This window comes from Canis lupus, chromosome 5 (assembly GCF_011100685.1).
Source record: "Canis lupus familiaris isolate Mischka breed German Shepherd chromosome 5, alternate assembly UU_Cfam_GSD_1.0, whole genome shotgun sequence".
NCBI lineage: Eukaryota > Metazoa > Chordata > Mammalia > Carnivora > Canidae > Canis > Canis lupus.
In genome coordinates this window covers 29,460,777-29,480,788 of record NC_049226.1, presented here as the reverse complement: position 1 = coordinate 29,480,788, position 20,012 = coordinate 29,460,777, and the positions used below count along the sequence as shown (strand labels likewise).

The window sequence follows — 20,012 nt, the reverse complement described above, 5'->3', positions numbered from 1 at the left end:
GTGATATGAGTTGTGTCAAGGAAGTGATAATGATGTTAAATTCTGAATTTGACTTGTGGACTTAAAGGGGAAGTGGTTCTAGCTGGAACATACTGTTGAAGCATGAGCTGCAGTGCAGAATAGAAATAAGGAACTCATGTTTAGTAAAGATCTAAAAATAGTGGCAGATATCCAGAACAAAGAGAATATTCACCCCTCCGCTAAAGTAGAGAAACATGCTGGTGAGGCAGCTGATGGGTTGGAAGCCTTCCACAGTGACAAGACATCGTGGTATGACATGTGTAGAGAGACAGTGACACCTTAGCATGGTTGATTGGTAAAGGAGTTATCCAGCCATGTATGTGAATGTCCCTATGTCAGAAATCCCAAACTCCATTTGTTCAAATGCGGTGTGATCTCTGAGAAGGGTAACAGTGAGAATGGTGGCGAGGTGGTTAGGTTTTGGGAAATGAACAGAGTTAGCAGAGACAAGGTGCACAGAGACAGTGACTAGCACCAGAAAGGTTTTTGTAGCAAAGAGAAGCAAAGTGAGACATAGTAGCTTAGCTTTTAGGGAAATCATAGCTGGGATGGAGACACATTTCTCATGCCACCTGGAAATAAAGCATTGAAAGTTTGGAGTAGAGGGCCCAGTGTTGGTGGACCTGACATGGATCCCCGCGAGGGAACTCACCACGACTTGTTTGTTGGTCGTTGCTAATATTACAAATAGCTAGTCATAACAGAGGTTTCTGAACTTTTAGAAGGTTTCTGTCAAAAAGAGTAGACTGTGACAAAGTAAATTTATTATTATTTTTTGTTATGATAAATTCTGGTTCACGGTATGCTGTCTGTAAAATTATTTCTGACTAAAGCCAAATTTGTATGATTTGATTATCCATCTTAGCCTACAAATTCAGCACTCTGAATTTTGATTCTTTTAAAAAATAAATCCATCATCAGAATAGAAGATTTAGTCTTGTCTCTCAGCACAAAGCTGTGCCCCAAAAGACCACCTGAGCAAATGCATTCATCTCTGATAATTTATTTGGAATAGAATGTTTAATTTGCTAAGTTCTAGTGCAATCACTGAGTCAGCAACCAAGCTCCGGACTGTGAAAGTAATTATTATTTAGTAAATTTTTAAGCAGGCCTTAAGATGCATCAGCCAATTCTGTTCCTAGTTAGGCTAGATTAGTTAGTTTCTAGATTGTTTTGTTTTCCCCATTAAAATTATTGTAGGAAAAAAAATTACTTGAGCAAGATTTGACATATACTGTATTTCATTGCATCTAAGATGTCATTGTTTATAAGACATACCATTACTTTATATACTTCTTGGAAATAAAAATGCTGCTAATTAGAATGCTATATGCTATTAGTTGTAAGATAACAGAGATATTTAAAAAGTTCATCCTAGAATCAGGGAAATACGGTAGTGCATTCTTCTTTTGAGGTAGGTGTTAGGCTTTTTCTCTTTTTCTGGCTGCGAAATTTCATAAGCAAAACATAGTTAGAATTTTTTTTTTTCTGTAGAGGACTTTCAGAGCATAACTTTCCACCGTGAAGACAAGCAAGCTGCCTAAGCCCCATGTTTTATCTGCAGACTGGTCGAAGGCGTCCATGAGAGCGCTGGCCACCAGGGGGACGCAGACGCTGAGGGCCACCTGCTGACCTACAGGGCTCCATGCTCCTGTGAAGGGTTTTGATTCTCTTTGAGGTGCTGTATTGTCATGCTTGAGCTGCTGTATGAAGATGGTGCAAAGGTGTGGTTGTACGTAATTGTCAGTGTAGAACCAGCATCTCACCACGCCGAAGCCCTGCGTGCACAGGCACGGGCCAATAGGTTTCCTGGTCTGGGGTCCCACTTAGTGAGAAAACCAACCCAAATCTAGAGCCGTGCACAAAACTACCTCCCCCGAGAAAGGCTAGTCCCTTTCCTTCCCTGTCCACCTCACTATGAACATAGTACAAAATAGCATATTCTTGTCAAATCTGCTGAGAAGCAGCCCTGTGTTCGAACTGAAGTACGACCACTCATGTGAACTGTACCGCATGTCCACATACTCGACATTCCCCGCAGGCGTCCCCGTGTCCGAGAGGAGCCTGGCCCGTGCCGGCTTCTACTACACGGGCGCCAAGGACAGGGTCCGGTGCTTCTGCTGCGGCCTGATGCTAGACAACTGGAAGGCTGGGGACAGCCCCACGGGCAAGCACAGAAACCTGTACCCGAGCTGCAGCTTTATCCAGAATCTCAGTGCTGTCAGCACGGTGGGGGCTGCCTCTCAGCCCCCTGCCCCTTTGTCGGAGGCCAGGTCCACACATGCACAATCCCCTGGCCTGGAGCGCAGCAGCTATTTCAGCGCATCCTACTCCAGCTTCCCTGTGGACCCTGTCGACTTCAGACCCAGTCCAGCCATGTCCCCCTGGAGGGCAGGCCCCTCCTGCGTCACCATGAAGAGCGAGGAGGACAGACTGTGCACCTTCCAGGGCTGGCCCCTGGCCTTCCCACTGCCGTCGGCCCTGGCCAGAGCCGGCTTTTACTATGTGGGGCCCGGGGACAGGGTGGCCTGCTTTGCCTGTGGTGGGAAGCTCAGCAACTGGGAGCCGGATGATGATGCTTTGTCGGAACACCTGAGACACTTCCCCGACTGCCCATTTGTGGAAGGTCAGCTTCAAGCCACTGTGAGATATACAGCCTCCAACTTGAGCATGCAAACCCTCGCGGCCCGCTCCAGAACCTTCTGTAACTGGCCACCCCGAGCTCCTGTTCACCCTGAGCAGCTTGCTAGTGCTGGTTTTTATTACATGGGTAAGACACTTCCTCTGTTGTCAGCCTTCATCTCACACATTTTCAATGAGCATATTATATGTATTCATCAGTTTGGTCCACAATTAATTGTAGGTCACAGTGATGATGTCAAGTGCTTCTGCTGTGACGGTGGACTGCGGTGTTGGGAGTCTGGAGACGACCCGTGGGTGGAGCACGCCAAGTGGTTTCCCAGGTTGTTGCTTTGGCACTCTCTTTGCAAGTGTTTGCTGTTATCATCACATAGGTTATATGTGTTCCCCTTAGAATAAGCTGTTGCTCTACTCTGTTTCAAAGATGCACTTGTGAATAAACTTAGGATGGATCACTTAGAAAAATCACTGAACTATTTCGATGGAAGATAGAGGTGTAGGTTTTTTTCTGTATAATGAAAAAATAGATATCTATTTTAAAATGATATATGTTCATCATAGGACAAAAATCACATACTGGAGAAAAGTACAGAGAAAAAAATGTGAACATCCAGAAATCTACCTAAAGAGGACCAGTTAGCATTTTAATGTCTATCCCTGCAGACATCTCTTCATGAATATGTACACATACAGATAAATGTAGATAGGAGTACATGAATTAGATATTATTATATATACTGTTTTGAAACTTTTTTTCAGCCATTCTTATGTTTTGGACTTATTTCCATTTATTCAACATTTAATATTAATTGCTTGTCTTTGGCCAGGGACTGTTCTGATGGTTAAAACACTCAGTTGAACAAAACCAAAATCCTTGGTCTCATAGGTGAATTTAATAGCAAGAGAGGCATACACTTAATTAAAAACTTAATAAATGAGTTACATGGCATGTCAGGAGATAGCAAGTGCTATGGGTAGACAGGAAAAGCAGAGCTGGATACAAAGATTCAGAAGCACCAGGCAGGCCGCAATATTCAATATGATGGTCGGGGTAAATCCAGACCCACCTCATCTGTTTGATCACTACAGAGCATTTTATTGTCAATTCTTACACTTTTGATTGTTCTTTACTTATTTACATTCTCCTTTTTAAAATTGAAATCAGGTAGCTTATGATTATATTTTTGCATGGTCAAAACTTTTGGTGTTTTTAATGTTGCTTACTAAACTCAGTATCCTGATGTATTTTCCTAACGTAAATTGTTAGTATCATACTCTATTTATAGCACCTTTACGTGCCCCAAATATTTCAGATTTCAAAACTCACAAAGATTAGGAAGAACCCCTTACACAGATGTTTTTGAACAGTGCCGCTGGCCTTCCGTGGTGCTGATTTTGTGAATATATACAAAGAAGGGTGAGTTTGCTTTTGGTAGTGTGAGGGGTTCATTTTGTGCTTGAGGTCAACTGTGATGTGTATTATCCAGGAATTGCCAGCTTGTGAAGACCTGACCTATTAGGAAATATGTTCACCTTCGTCATTACTTCTCTTGTCCCTCTTTGTATATTGTTAACTTTTAAACCTACAAACCTTATGAGTGAACAGTGTCATTTCTTAGAGAGCTTTCTACCTATTTCCTCAGCTCAATGTTCAGAGCATCTATATCAGTCTTCAAACTTTTGAAGAGGGCAGCTGGGAGCTCTCAGTGGAGGCAGCCTACCTTGCCGCCAGGAGGACTGAGCATCTCATGACCCTTGTAGCTTCGGCTACAGCAGAACAGTCCATGCAGGCTCTCTTGCTTATGGCATCTCGCCTTTACTGTAGTATGTGAAATGAATGTTCACACAAAATATTTAACAGGCTACAGATGGTGGGATTTAAATTAACCCCCCAAACTTAATTTTGTTTACGTTTTAGGTGTGAGTACTTGATACGCATCAAAGGACAAGAGTTCATCAGTCAGATTCAAGCCAGTTACCCTCATCTACTTGAACAAGTAGGGATGGTTCTTTTTTTTTTTAGATCATTGGTTAACAACAGATAAATTATTTTCTGATAATTACAGAGAGTAGTACACCAATTTAGTGAAAAGATAAGAGTTGTTTTAAAAATATGTTTCATTTTTAAAAATACCCAACATGGTCTTAGAACTATTCTTTGGATAAAAACAGATTCAGAATTCAAGACGTCCTAAAAAATAATATGTGAGGGATGGCTCTAAGTATTTCTTTAATAAAATTGCAATAAATTAAATTACTTGAGGAAAAAAATTGGTTGGGATGGCAGTATTTAATAGTTTTACTACACAAATTTTTGTTTAAAAGACTTGAGAAAGAGAATTGTATTGCTCTTTCTAATCTTCCTGGGAGGAGATTGCTGGGAAAATGGTGAAGTAGGAGGAGCCTAGGCTCATCTCGTCCATCCCATGGATATAACTAGGTAACACTCACATCAGTGTAAATCACCCAGAAAACAACTGGAAGACTGATAGAGCAGGCTCTCCACAGCTAAATAGAGAAGAGGCCACATCAAAGAGGGTAGGAAGGGTGGAGGCTCTGTGGGCTGGGCCATCCACGGGAGTGAAGGAGCCACAGGCACAGAGAGTGGAGAGAAAACAGACCCTCACACCAGAGAGCCCACGCAGGGAACAGCCCTGTAACATTTGGCTTTGAAAACCAGAGGGGCTGAATTTTGTGAGTCTTTAAAACCAGCGGGACTTAAACTTGGAACTTTTAAAATCAGTGGCTCAGCAATGGGACAACTAGTGGGTGAGAGGAACCTAGTCCCTGCTCATAAAGACACAGCCTGCAGAGATACGGTATAAGGAGCAGCAGTTTGAAAAACACCTGGGGTGTGTGGGAGACGGAGTCATTAATGAATCTCAGAGTTCACGGAGGGAAACTCTGCAGGAGCAAAGGAGCTGGCAGGTCCCCCTCAGCATAAACACACAGCCACCAGTGGGAGCCAGGGTGGCCCTGACACTCACTACCTCACTTGCTTACCACTTCCTCCAGCGGGCCTGCCTCAGTCCTGGTGCTGCGGGTCCCCTTCAACTGGAAGACTGGCACAAACCTTGCTGACACTATGTCTTGTAATTTATGGATGCACTCCATCCAATGTACTCTTGGTTAGAGCTCATCCAAATCAGAGCCACAGGCTGGCAGTGTGCAAGCAGCCCCAACAGGGGCCAGCACCCCCCCAAAGTGACTCCTTCTCCAGGAAGAGGGAAAGATGAGCACACACACCAGTCAGATGGCAGCTCCAGCCTTGGGCTGGGAGCAGACAGCAGGTAGACTGCGGGCTCAGCCCACCAATGCAAGCTTCTCAGGGGACAACATAGGGAAAGAACCCTGTGGCTCAATGCTTCTGCATCTCTGGTGAGTGCCTAGTCTGACTCACCTCAAACCCAAGGTGGCCCCAGACTGGCTTACAAACCCCATGGGGACAAAACTGCCCACAACAGGCAAGGGGAGCATCTGCAGATGACTGGACTTAAGGTCAATGTGGCTGAGCCATAACAGCAGGACATGTACAACACACATGGGAGATACTCTGAATGGCCGGGTCCTGGGGAATGAGGGACATAGCACTACAGGGCACTGCAGCATCTCTGCTTCTTGAGGCCATGACTTTGAAGAGCAGAAGACATCACTGACTTTCTCAATGCATAGAAACAGACAGAGTTAGACTGAAATGAGGAGACAGAAACCTACGTCCCAAATGAGAGAACAGGACAAAACCACAGCAAGAGAGCCAAGTGAAACAGATATAAGTAATATGCCTGATGGAGAATTTAAAGTAATGATCATAAGGATCCTCACTGGACTTGAGAAAAGGCACGAGTGATCCCCGTAACAGAGATAAAGAATAAGATAGCAGAGATAAATGAAATGAGAAACACTCTTGATGAAATAAGCAGCAGGGTGGAAGAAGCAGAGGAACAAATTAGTGACCTCGAAGACAGAGTAATGGGAAGTTATCAAGCTGAGCAGGAGAGAGAAAAAATTATGTAAAATGAGAATAGGCTTAAGGAATTCAGCAACTCCATCAAGCATAACAATATTTATAATATATGGATCTCAGAAGAGGAGAGAGTGAAAAGGGGGCAGAAAATTTATGTGAAGAAATAATAGCTGAGGCACATATAATTAAAATTGCAAAAAGTAGTGATAGAGGGTCTTAAAAGCAAGGAGGAAAAAGACAGTTACATGTAAAGGAAGCCCTATAAGTCTAGAGGAGGTTTTTCAAGCAAAAACTTGTCAGGTCAGAAGAGAGTGGTAGAATATCAAAGTGCTGAATGGGAAATAATCTTCCTGGAAAAGCAGATGAGAACTTATATAATAGTTTGAGGATCAAACACTTTTAAGCCACAGTTAGTAGAACTGATAGAGGGTACAACTTATTCCAAAGGATGACCCAGGAAATGTAAGATGTTTGGGATGAAAGGCAAACCATAATTGTCTCATAGATTACTGAGAAGATATAGCCCTTTTCTTGCCTTCACGAATATAGATTCTATGAAGTATAGTTTATGGTGTAGAGAATAACTGTTGAATATAAACAAAATACTGCTTTCAAGATAAAAAATCATTTTGCCTGTAAGCAAGTCAGTCTGCAATAAATTGAATAAAATAGATTTCTTGACTCATGTACATTGTAATGGACAGGCTGAGACTTATATTTTAATTTACAATTTTTTTCCTGTAGTTGTTATCTACCTCAGACAACACAGAGGATGAAAATACTGAGTCACCAAGTAAGTATAATGACAATAATTACTGCATTTAAATAGAACCATTGTTACTCTGGAGATGGAAAGCTGATAATGGTCATATTATTGTACCATATGACACTCTATACTTTATAATGCACTCTCACATTCATTAAGTTTGTATTTCTCACACTTTAGTGCTCATGATAATTGCCTAAGGAATCAGATTTCTGGTCTCCACTTTAAAGCTATCATATTGAGCCATGGCATCTAAGGGTGGGATTTGAGTATGTCTTTTTAACAGACCACATGCATCCAGCCTCACACTCATTTTCAGACCTTGTGGGAACACAGGTAGTCTGACATTAGCTCGCTCACATATTATTTCTATAAAATGAAGATAGTAGAAAATATTATTCTTATTCCTCAAGAGGGACCCTGAAGCTCAGATAGGTTAAATGACCTGTCTTTTTAGGCTAAACCTAAAAGGTGATTGAGCCAATATTTGAACAGGCTGTTCTACTCTATTATCTAGTGTTTAATTCAATTCAATAAATATTTATTGTGTGCCTGCTATTCTGAGGAAAGTACACAGAACAGAGTAAATATAACTCCTGCTCTTGTGAGCCAACAGTCCAGGGGATTCAGACAAGTACACAGGTAGGAGAGAGGGGTATGGAAAAGTAAAGCATGGTGTGCTGTGGGAATGCATGAAGGACCGTGCACCCGGACTTTGGAACATGAGAAAAGGCTTTCCAGAGGAGGTATTCGTCTTAGCACAGAAAACCTGGGAAGGGTAGGGGTTAGCCAGATGACAGAGGAATATTTGTCAAAATATTTGTCAAAAGAACATTCTAGACAGAGAGAACAGCCTATGAAAGTCTTAAGTGACAAAAAAGAACAGGCACATTTGAAGAACTGAACAAAATTCTGTATGACCAGAGGTGGGATTTGTGAACAGGCAAGCGAAGGAAGCAGAGTTCTTTGAATGATCAATGCTGCACAGGCAGAGTCTGACCCAAGAGCCATCAGTTTGTGACTTCTGGGCTCGAGCATAGCATGTGAAGGAGAAAGTGGTAGGAGATGAGGCTGAAGAGGTGAGTGTGCAGATCTTGTGCCAGATCTTGTGCCAGATCGTGTGCGGTCTTATGAGCCACAGTCAAACGTTCGTGAGGACAATGGAACTGTTGCTGAGATTTCAGAAGGAGTGCTACACAGTTGGATTTGTGTTTGTGAAAAGCCACTCTGGTGGCATTGCTGAGAAGGAATGAGACAGGAGAGGGCATGGTAGGAGGCCCCGCAGTGATGGCATGAGTGAGGACAGTGGCCTCTCTGAAAAATATGTGACACGTGCTTGATTTAGAAAGCTCATTTGTTCATTCATCATAGGGAGAAAAGAATGCTGAGTGGATGGTGATATCCAACCTTCTGTTCCTTTCTCCCACTCATAGTTATGCCTGGTAATGCATATTTTCTATCATAATACGCTATTCCATATTCTTATTTAGTGACTGAACATGTACATTGTTATTTTAAATTTAACAAAGTTAGTATAAAACAATGCCTATATGTTCTGGGCTTTATGTTTTTGAAATGTAATAACTTTCAATTCAAAAGATATACAGACTCTCCCAACATGTGGAAAATCCCTTATTCCATGTAGTTGTCCATTTTGGACCTGGAGAATACCATTCAGAGGATGCAGTCATGATGAACACCCCGGTGGTGATGGCCGCCTTGGAGATGGGCTTCAGTAGGAGCCTGGTGAGGCAGACTGTGCAGAGTAAGATCCTGAGCACTGGAGAGAATTACAGAACGGTTAATGAGATCGTGTCTGACCTACTCCACGTGGAAGATGAAATAAGGGAGGAGGAGAAAGAAAGAGCAGCTGAGAACAGAGAATCAGGTACATATCCGCATTGATTGGTGTCTGTCTCTGTGTGGATATGATGCCACCATGTGTAAGTCACTAAAAGTATACTCCTTGTCAGGGCAATCAAGTTTTATGTTTAGTGTTTTCAATTTGAATTCTGGAATTTTTTTTTTTACATTACACTGTATTTGAATTGCTCATTAGTCAGTGGAAAATGTATGTATTGAGTGAAAGCATTTTCTTAATTTATATTTTTACTCTAAGTTGTTGACTGCATATGTAATCAAGGCTTGTTTGTGATCCCAGGCTCACTCTCCTTTGCTGCAAATCAGGGTGGGATCAAGGACAATTATTTTAATATTAGCATCACAGAGTGTCTCAGCCCAATGACATTATTATTTTTTTAAAGATTTTTATTTATTTATTCATGAGAGATGGAGAGAGAGGCAGAGACATAGACAGAGGGAGAAGCTGGCTTCCTGCGAGGATCCCAGTGTGGGACTCGATCCCAGGACCTGGGATCACGACCTGAGCCGAAGGGAGATGCTCAACCACTGAGCTACCCAGGTGCTCCCCCAATGACATTATTATAGCATTAATAACACATGTTAATGTACAAATTATGATTATGTTTCCTGCCAGCCAATATAAGAACTGAGGGAGTCCTTCTGTTCTTGAGGGGAGGGTGAGGACACTGTTGCACATTCTCTCAAGACAAGGTAGCCATGTCCCTCCATGCTAGCCTTGTCTGCCATTATATGGCCTTTGCTCTGTGGCCCTTCACAAAGACTCTCTTCCTCCAGGCATATCCATCCCCATCTGGTCACTCTGAATGCTGTCGTTACTCTGGCCTAGACAAACAGAAATGCTCCTCTCTCCTTTGCTGCTCTTTGACAAGCATGAACCAGATCCATAAGTCTTTTCAATATAGTTTAAAGCAAACTGCAACTTTTCAGAAGCTCCTACTAGAGATTTGGGAATAACAGCAGAGTGTTTACATCATGGACGACAGTCGACAACTCTAGCTGTTTGGGTCTCTCTTAGTCCCCTTAAAGGCATCCTCGAGAATCTCTCTGCCTAGCATCTGTTCTGGTTCATCGCTATATAGCTCTGACCATTTTACACAAATGACTAGGCTAGTCCCAAGCATGTTTTCTCTTAGGAGAGCTCACTCCCCCAAATACCCCCAAAGCCCAGAACGGGCAGAGAGTTTGCCCCTTAACTTTGTCCAGTGCCATCTGGGATCTATTTCTGCCAAAGATGATTGGCAGATCATCAACTCCAGGTTTGGATAAGCCTACTCCTTAGGTGGATTTGTCTTCTGGCCAATCTGGACAAACAGATCCTGCCTTTACCAAAGTGTGACTTGTTCAATTCTGCAAACCACCAACACGAACAGCAACGGAGCCCAAGCTCATCTTTGTGTATCCTTGCAGTGGTCTTCTCCATCTTAGTTGTTGGTCATCATCCCTGGAAGAAGAAAATACCCACCTCTACAATTGTTTGAAGACCCTATGAAGTCTAAAGCCATCCAGCTATAAAACATTTGTATTTCTTTCTTTTTTATAAAAAGATTTTATTTATTTGAGAGAGAGAGAACATGAGTGGTGGGGAGGGACAGAGGGAGAAGCAGACTCCCTGCTCAGCAGGGAGCTTGACTTGGGACTGGATCCCAGGACTTTGAGATCATGACCTGAATCAAAGACAGACACTTAACCAACTGAGCCACCCAGGCACCTCAAAACACTTGTATTTCTTTCAAAGAAAATCAACGGTCTGCAATCAACAATACAATAATTTGCATCATCAAAAAGATCTTGTAGCATCTGCACTCTCTGTTATGTCTACACTGTCCAGCACACAGTCTGCACATAGTCTGTGCTCAAGAAATATTGCTTTAATGAATAAACGAAAATATTTCATTGAGATTACTGATGACTTTATAGTTTTCCCAAGAACAGCGGGTAAATAATTTCTTGACAGGTGTGTAAATAAAGAGGCAGTTTAGGATTTCATTTCCAGAGCAAAAGAATAATATGCTTCAAAGGTATATTCAAGTCTTTACCTCTTATAAGCCAGAATAGTCTATGACTTTGAAATGAGTCTTTTTTGCTCAACCACTAGCAATACGACTTTAGAAATCTTAAGGATTTCAGATAACTTATTACAATAGTCTAAGTAAAATGTAATTACCATCCAACTATTGATTTCGACTCAGGTCATGATCTCAGGGTCCTGGTATTGAGCCCCACATTGGACTTTGTGTTCAGAGGGGAATCTGCTTCTTCCTCTGCCCCTCCCCCGACCTCCCTTTTCTTGCTCTCTCTCTCTCTCTCTAATAAATAAATAAATCTTTTTAAAAAAGAAATCTTGGATGGAAAAATGAATATACATCAACATCAAGTGTAAATTATATGTTAATTTTCTGGTATATCAGTATTTCTCTATTAGATGATTTCACCAAATGTATTAGGTTCTAATTCTTAACCCCTCTGGCCATGACCTCTCTATTCCTTCTGCTCCTTACATTACTATGGCTCATTTGATCGACAGCTATTTATGGAGCAGGTACTTTATGTAGATACCACCTAGGCCCTTTTCCTTTTCCCATTTACTGCCAGAGCTCTAGTTATCTTCAAAATGTGTATCTTTGACCTTGACTATTTTACTAAGCGGTATTTTTTTTTTATTTTTTATTGAATGGTTCTGTTTTTATCTCCTATTACTTGACAGAGTCAGTGTTTCGAAAATCTAACATCATCTTCCCCCAGATAATTCTTTTTTTAGACAGCCACACTTCTGTCATTAATTATTTCATAGAAAGAGCCTTAAGGATCATGGTAAAATTGTGTAATAATGAATAAACTTAGATTCATAAGTTAAAGTCCAAGGAGATAATAAAATTGCAGAGTTTCAAAATATAAAATATTTTACCAACAAATACAAAATCTGGATCTCAGCGACAAATACAATGATCCTATGGACAGAAAGTTATCACCTGACAAGTAGGATTTAATCTTTAACATGCTGTTGGTGCCTTTCCCCACTTATTATAAAAAATTTGGGTAATGGCAATATCCAGTCTAATATGAGAAATAGTTAAAATGTCATCTTAAAATGGGAATTTTGAAGAAATTTTTACAGGTGGATGATAATTGAAGAAATACACTTTGTGTCCTTTTTAATCTCTTGATTTTATCTTTCCGCAAGTTGACTAGATTGAATTGGAATTTTAGTTTGATCAGACTCTGATTTTGACTTGGTTAAAGGTTGAGCAGTTGTTCAGAATGTCTGAGGACACAGCCTGTGACACCAGACTGCCTCCGTTTGTGTGTCCTTGCGCAGTTCCCTTGCCTCACAAGCCTGTTTCCTCCTCTGCTAAGTGGGGGCCCTGGAACCCCCCTCTGTGGCTGCTGGGAGCATGGAATGAAGGGACACATGACAGACAGGGTGCTCATCCTGGAACCCCTGGACCTAGCATCCCCTGCGGTGCCCAATGGATCATGAATTTTGAGGGTTTTCCATTCAGTTATGTGTATATGTGGAAGGAAGCCTTTGAGCAGAGTTGAAACGTGTTCATGCTTGTTTTCTTTTTTATAAAGATGATGTATCATTAATCCGGAAGAACAAAATGGTGCTTTTCCAACATTTGACTTACGTGCTCCCAATCCTGGACAGTCTCCTAATGGCCGGGGTGCTTAATGAGCAAGAACACAGTTCTATTAAACAGAAGGCACGAACATCTTTACAAGCAAGAGAGCTGATCGATACCGTGTTAGTAAAGGGAAGTTCTGCAGTCACCATATTTAAAAACTCTCTGCAAGAAATTGACCCCATGTTATACAAGCGTTTCTTTGGTGAGTGTTTTGCAATTAGTTTGGGGAACTTTCTAGGTCAATTGAAAATATGCTCTTAATGTGACAAGCGAGGGTGGTGCATGGAAACTGAATCACGACACTGTACACCTGACACTGATATTACACTGTATGCTAAGTCACTGGAACTTAAAATTCAATTCAATTCAACTAAAAAATATGCTCTTAATAATTCTTTATTATGAAAATAATAAATACTGAAAATAATTCGATCTAAAAGATGAAAGAGTTCTGTTGCATTGACATGATGATGGTCATTTATAGCATTTGGCTAGAGTCTAAACTATTAGTTTAAAAAATATATTTTGTGACTCAATATTAGCCTTACTTGTTATTAGTAATGTTTTTTGTTTTACTCCCTTAGTACAACAGGATAGAAAGTATATTCCCACGGAAGACATCTCAGGTAAAATAGCATTGATAATTTAAACCAGTACAAATTATTGGTTTTATTTTCTTGGCTTTTCATTGGAGAAGCAGCAGTAAGTTGCCTCTCCTTAACCATTCTTTTCTCTTGTTAGATTTGCCAGTGGAAGAGCAATTGAGGAGACTACAAGAAGAAAGAACGTGTAAAGTGTGCATGGACAAAGAAGTGTCCATCGTGTTCATTCCTTGTGGTCACCTGGTGGTGTGCAGAGACTGTGCCCCGTCCCTAAGAAAATGTCCTATTTGTAGAGGCACAGTCAGGGGCACAGTTCGTACATTTCTTTCCTGAAAAGACCCAAGACTTTGTCTAATTTAGAAAGAGTGGATTAAATGTATTATAATTTTGACCTCTGGAATGGTTGGTTTCCTTAAGATTTTTAAATCTATTTTGCAACTCAGAACTGTTTTATATAAATATATAGCTAAAACATATGAGCCATATGTATGTTAGAATGATAGGCTTTTGTTCACGTGGGAAAAGACAGAGCACTACAAGCATGATACTGAATCAGAATTTCAACACTACTGAAATCGTAAGTGAAGTTTAAATTTTTGAATTAAGCTTTCAGAATTTTAAATATTTTGGAGTCCTATGAAGAAACAGGAGCACAGATTGTTTGCCTTTCTTGATCAGTGTCCTATATGTAGTAGGTCTTGATATTTGTTGGATGACTTTTTAGGGACTTGGTGGTTTTGCAAAGAATTCTGTGAAGAACATTTTAATAAAGCCATCAAAATTACTCTTGGTCTTAAACTCCTTATTTCTGTATCAGTTTACTCCTTCCCAGGCTGCCTCCATGCTCCTTAAGACCTTGTGGGTGTTGGACCCTATTTAGATCCTTTACTACAAGATGCTTCTTCATTCATACTGGTCAAGCCCCGGGGGGTGGGGAGGTGGGGGGGTGGCGGGGAGTACATCTGGCTTTCATCTGCAGGGTTCTGTGGGACGTGGGAGTTGAATACACAAACTTGCTTATTTCCTTTGGGAAGTCTCATGCCTGCCCTTCCCATCAGAAAAGTTGCTTGTTTTATTCTCACCACTTTGGTATTAGAATTGGGACATAGCATATGGGTTAGCAGCCTAGGCTGGAACCCACAGCCTATTGTGGTGAACAAATGTATTCTGTACTGTCAGGGCAGCAAAGTTTCCTTGTTTACATTACTTTTTGGTACTCAGCATGCCCCATTAATAATTTTCTACCTTTTATTTCCTGTAGACTTATTAGGGCTTTAAAACCTGAAGTAGCACCATAATGAGGAATATTGTTGGGGCACAAGCAAAGGCCAATCATCCAAAGCAGCTCTAGATGTTCTAGATGTCCTGCTGCTCAAGCAAGGAGGAAAGCGTCCATTTTGGGGAGACTTACTACTTTGAGGTGCAGCTGATTCTGCCTCTCCTTTTGCTCAGTTGTCTGGCCACAGACTGAGAGCTTCCTCCTGGGGCATTTGGTTAAATTATTGGTAACATTGCATTATTGTTTGGGTGGTTTGTAACAACATTGTTACAGGACTACTATTTAGAAAGTTCATTTTCCTTTTGCAACATTCTTTTAAAAAAATATCATTCTTATGTACTATATTATAGTATTTTAATTTTGCCATCTTCACTGTGAAACTCTTATTCGTTGCTCATTTTGGTAATACACAGCTAACACAGCCTACTTATTTATTCAAATGTTTTGTTATTCATCTATATGTTAGTTAACTTGAAATTCTGATTTGGAAAAAATAAATCACCATAGATAATAATGGTAGCTCAGTGGGTTGATAGTCAGGCACCACTTTGGTGTGTTTGACCTGTATTAATTCATTTCATTCTCTCCAACCTTATCCCCTCTGTCCCAACCCAACCTGGCCTTCAGTCTGAATTGGGTGGATATTTTAAACCTCAATATATAATATATAATAAGTGCTATAATTCAGAACTTTGAACCACACTTAATTTCTTACTCGGGCCATGCTCATGACATTCACATGCACTCTTGTCACTTTCTGATAGTTACTTCATGCAAGTAGCCATTAGGTAGCTCTTTGGTCATAGTCCATGTGATTCAGTTGTGTTCACATCCTTTTGATGTTTTATACATCCCAGTAGACTGTGTGGGTATTTACTAAGTAAACTCCAGGCAAAACTATCAGGTGGAATGTAGAAGGGATTCACTATTTTAGAAGCAACACTAATACCCAACGTGGGGCTTGAACTTACCACCCTGGGGTCAGGACCTGAGCCAACTGAGCCACCCAGGCCCGCCACTGCTCTTGTTTTTTAGAGGCATAAAAACTGAGGCTTGGGCAGCCCCGGTGGTGCAGCGGTTTAGCGCCGCCTGCAGCCCAGGGCGTGATCTGGAGACCCTGGATCAAGTCCCACATCAGGCTCTCTGCATGGAGCCTGCTTCTCCCTCTGCCTGTGTCTCTGCCTCTCTCTCTCTCTCTCTCTCTCTGCATCTCTATGAATAAATAAATAAAATATTTTTAAAAAACCTGAGGCTTAAGAGAGGTCAAGTGTATCAGCTGAGGTCTCCTGGCTCATAAGTGAAAGAGGCAGGAGGAGAAACTGGGAGACCTTAGGAACTCTTTAGTGTAATGTTCATTTTGCTGGCAGGATATTAGAATCATCCCCCAGAAAGTGGTCACCTGGTCCTTTTACTCACCTTACCATAATAGCTGTGTTTACAACAGAACTTAGGTCATGCCTGAAAATAGTAATCAATATATTTTATCAGGCCAAAATCCATTTCAAAGTTGCTTGAGCATGTTACATCACAGCATATTACTATATGGTACAACCTCCTACCATCCCTATTGTACCATTTTCCAAATATATGTAGTGTTAGAAAGAGAACCACACCAGGCCTAATACCTAATCAAACTGCAGTTTCAATCCCCCCCTCCCCCACGCCAAGGCCCCGAACTAGTCTTAACTGGCCAGTCAGGAATATCCCTGCCAGCACCAGTGAGTCAGTTATGTGGGTCCTCTCCAATCCCAAAAGAATGTTAGGGTCATCTGCCCAAGACCCCCACAGGTCCCCCTATGAATACAATCCTTTTCTTTTTCTAAAACTTTCTTGCCCCATCCTCCCTCCAATAAAACCTTTCATTTTTATACAACCGCTTGGATTTCTTCTCCATGTGCTAAAAGGAAATGCTGCCTATTTTCATGAATCATTTAATGAAGCCAATCACACCTTCAAATTTACTTGGTTGAATTTTGTTTCTTAACAGTAGACACTCTTATGCAAAAGAAAAAATACATGGAAAAGTGTTGTTAAATTTATTCATAAGTATTTTTTCAGTGATTTATCAGTCAGTGGATATTAAAAGTGTTGAACCATAGGGGTGCCCGGATGACTCAGTTACACATCTGACTCTTGGTTTCAGCTCAGGTCAGGATCTCAAGGTCCTGGGATCAAGCCCCATGCTGGGCTCTGCACTCAGGGTGGAGTCTGCTGGGGATTCTCTCTCCCTCTGCCCCACCTCTCTCTCTCTTTAAAATAAATCTTTAAAAAGTATTGAATTATAATGTGGTTATCCTCAAAATATTTTGAGATGTCTTCATACTTGAAAATATTGGGAATATTGGTGGAAAATAGATTTGTGTGATCTGATATGGTAATCCCCAGCCAGGCTACTAAGTACCTAAAATGTACCTTCTTCTGAATTGAGATGTATGATAACTATAAAATATATAATAAATTGCAAAGACCTAATACAGTAGAATGTAAAATATCTCAATAATTTATATTGATTGCATGTTGAAGTAATATTTCAGATACATTAGATTGTATAAATATTAAAATAATTTCACTTGTTTCTTTTTACTTAATATGTTACTAGAAATTTAAAATTACTTATGTCGATATTACATTTCTATTGGATAGCACTGATCTAGATAAATATAATTGCTCTTAATTTTATCACTTTGAGACATTAGAGACTCATCAGAGTGTATGCGAAGGTATTATGCACTATAAAATATTATTCTCTCTAGGAATCTACTCTGTGCTGCCATACACACCACCCCCCTGCATTAAATTTTTTCTTATGTTCCCTTATTGTCCATGTGTTTGAATTTATGATGACTTATCATATTGTATAGAGCTTGTTTATTGGTCTCTTCTGCTAGCCTTTGAGCTTGTGGGCAAGGACTGTTTTAGAATTTATGTCCACGATATACACTCCATAAATAGTTCATAAGTGAATGAGTTAAAATAATTTGCTCAAGGCTGTATTGATGTAGTTTTGGAATGTTTGTGAGGACCAGAGTTGACGGCCAAGAAAGAATTCTTGAGACATCTTTAGAGCAAAAATGTGATTTTATGAAAGCCCAGGGACAGGACCCAGGGGCAGAAAGGGCTGCTGCCTCAGGATTGTGAGGGGCAGCTGATTATATAGTTTGGTGTTGGGGGAGGTGAAGGTAAGGGAAGTTTCTAAAAGGACTTTCTTATGCTAGACTCCCAGGATCCCAGAGGCCTGGTTATGGTCAAATAAGGTTATTTTCCCTCTAGCCAGGTATCAACATTAAGCTTGGGATTTCCTGGAGGAAGTTTATACTCTACCTGCCTCAAGTATTTGTCAATGGGCTACAGGTTATAAGAGGTTATTTTATTTGCATTTCCTTCTGCCTTTCTTTTCCAAGTGAGTACAACTCAAGGAAAAGCAGCAGAGATCAAAGTAAACCTAAATTTGATACATTATGACAATGCAGCCTATATTGCAAAGATTAGAATGATTTTAAGCTGTCATCTTTAAAAATGCCCATGTTGGGATCCCTGGGTGGCGCAGCGGTTTGGCGCCTGCCTTTGGCCCAGGGTGCGATCCTGGAGACCCGGGATCGAATCCCACATCGGGCTCCCGGTGCATGGAGCCTGCTTCTCCCTCTGCCTATGTCTCTGCCTCTCTCTCTCTCTGAGACTATCATAAATAAATAAATAAATAAATAAATAAATAAATAAATAAAAATGTCCATGTTTCCAATATTTATGTAATCTTGTTTACTTTGGGCCTGGGGAGTACTCAACTTTCTAAGTCACCTAAAGTTTTGTTTATTTATTTATTGCACTTTTTCAAGGTTTTCCAATAATTCTACTATGGACTCAGCTGTCCAGGGTCCCCCACATGATTGCTGTCTGGAGAACCTCAGGAAGAGCCTTCCCTGGACCTACCTCAGCTTTTCAGATCCTAGAAATCTTTTATCTCTGCCTCCTTTGTCAGGAAATACAGAAAGAGCAAGGTCCCCTTTGTCTTGTATTTGCCCACATGTGACTATCTTTCAACAATCATAAGGTCTTTTCTTAGGATTGTGATTCCTTTTGTACTAAGTTCAAGGGGGCAGGTCAGGTGGCAGCAGCAACAACTTGAGCCTCATTTTGGTGGCATTTGACACCTGCAAGGGTAAGTCTCTCACAGCAGGAGGCCTCCCAAAATTGGAGTTGTGGGACTGCTAGAGGGCATGTGCTCCAGGGAGGTCCCAGGCAAGAGGCAAAGGGGAAGCTCACAAGACTAGGTGATTGCACAACAGCTGGATGGGGAGCCTCTGAGTCAGGGAGCAAGGACAGCAGCAGCAGCAAGAAGTTGGAGACTTTTATAGCCTGGAGGGTTCTCTTAGCTAGCAGAGGCTGTGTATGCAAAGCAGGCAGACTTTAAGTGGCAAACCAAAATACGGTTACTGGGGATGTATTTAAAGCAATTAGATGTGTAAAATTTTGATTTTGGCACAGGCAAGCTTTTAAGCCAATGGTTCCAGCCTCCTGTGAAGAAATGAATGGTATGAGGCCAATATACGGAGCTCCATTTAACCCATAAACATAATACCTTTATCATCCTTTTAACGCACTGATTTTTGAAATGAGAGCTGCTGAGATTTTTAATTCATATTAAGTGATTAAAGCTTACTTATTTTTAAAATATTTCTGAAGTTTAGAAAATTTGACTTTGATACAGACAACACAATTTCAAAGCTGTCATGAACATTCAGATTCTCCACATATGCCCTAGAAATCTCTTCTGCAATTACCTTGCTCAAACCCTCAGGTGTAAAATAAGCTAATTAAATCAAGTAAGCTTTCAGACTCGTTGTTTCAATGAAAAAGGTTTTACATATTAAAAAAAAAACAAAATAAAGTCTTAAGGCAGAAATATAAAGTGATTTAAGACAAATGGATGGAAAGGGAATGCTCAGAACTTGTAAGCAACGAAAAGTAGGAGGAAGAAGCTGTGATGGGGCCAGAATGTCCCAGTTCTTAATGTTCTGGGTCTTGTTTATTCCTTTTAATGAAATATTTCAAGATTTCAGGAAAGCATGTGTTTCATCCACGTACTCAGTGGTACCAGAATACATCACCCCAAAATTGTCCCTTTGGCATGTGGATTATTTTGAGCTGAAGTCCATCAAGAAACATCTTATGCAGGAAAAGCTCTAAAAACAGAACATAAGTTTTTCTTTCCCAAAAGGAAATTTCTATTTAT

General features: G+C 40.8%; 1 protein-coding gene across 1 annotated transcript; it reads left to right on the top strand.

The window, feature by feature from the left end:
- Window positions 1-1,938: 1,938 nt before the first annotated feature.
- Window positions 1,939-13,849, top strand: BIRC3 (baculoviral IAP repeat containing 3). The gene is made up of 8 exons (NM_001080725.1): window positions 1,939-2,791; window positions 2,885-2,984; window positions 4,580-4,658; window positions 7,370-7,418; window positions 9,037-9,279; window positions 12,849-13,103; window positions 13,486-13,527; window positions 13,643-13,849. Exons 1-8 carry the CDS (start codon window positions 1,939-1,941, stop codon window positions 13,834-13,836), a joined length of 1,815 nt encoding a protein of 604 aa, NP_001074194.1. The 3' UTR covers window positions 13,837-13,849.
- The last annotated feature ends 6,163 nt before the right edge of the window (window positions 13,850-20,012 follow it).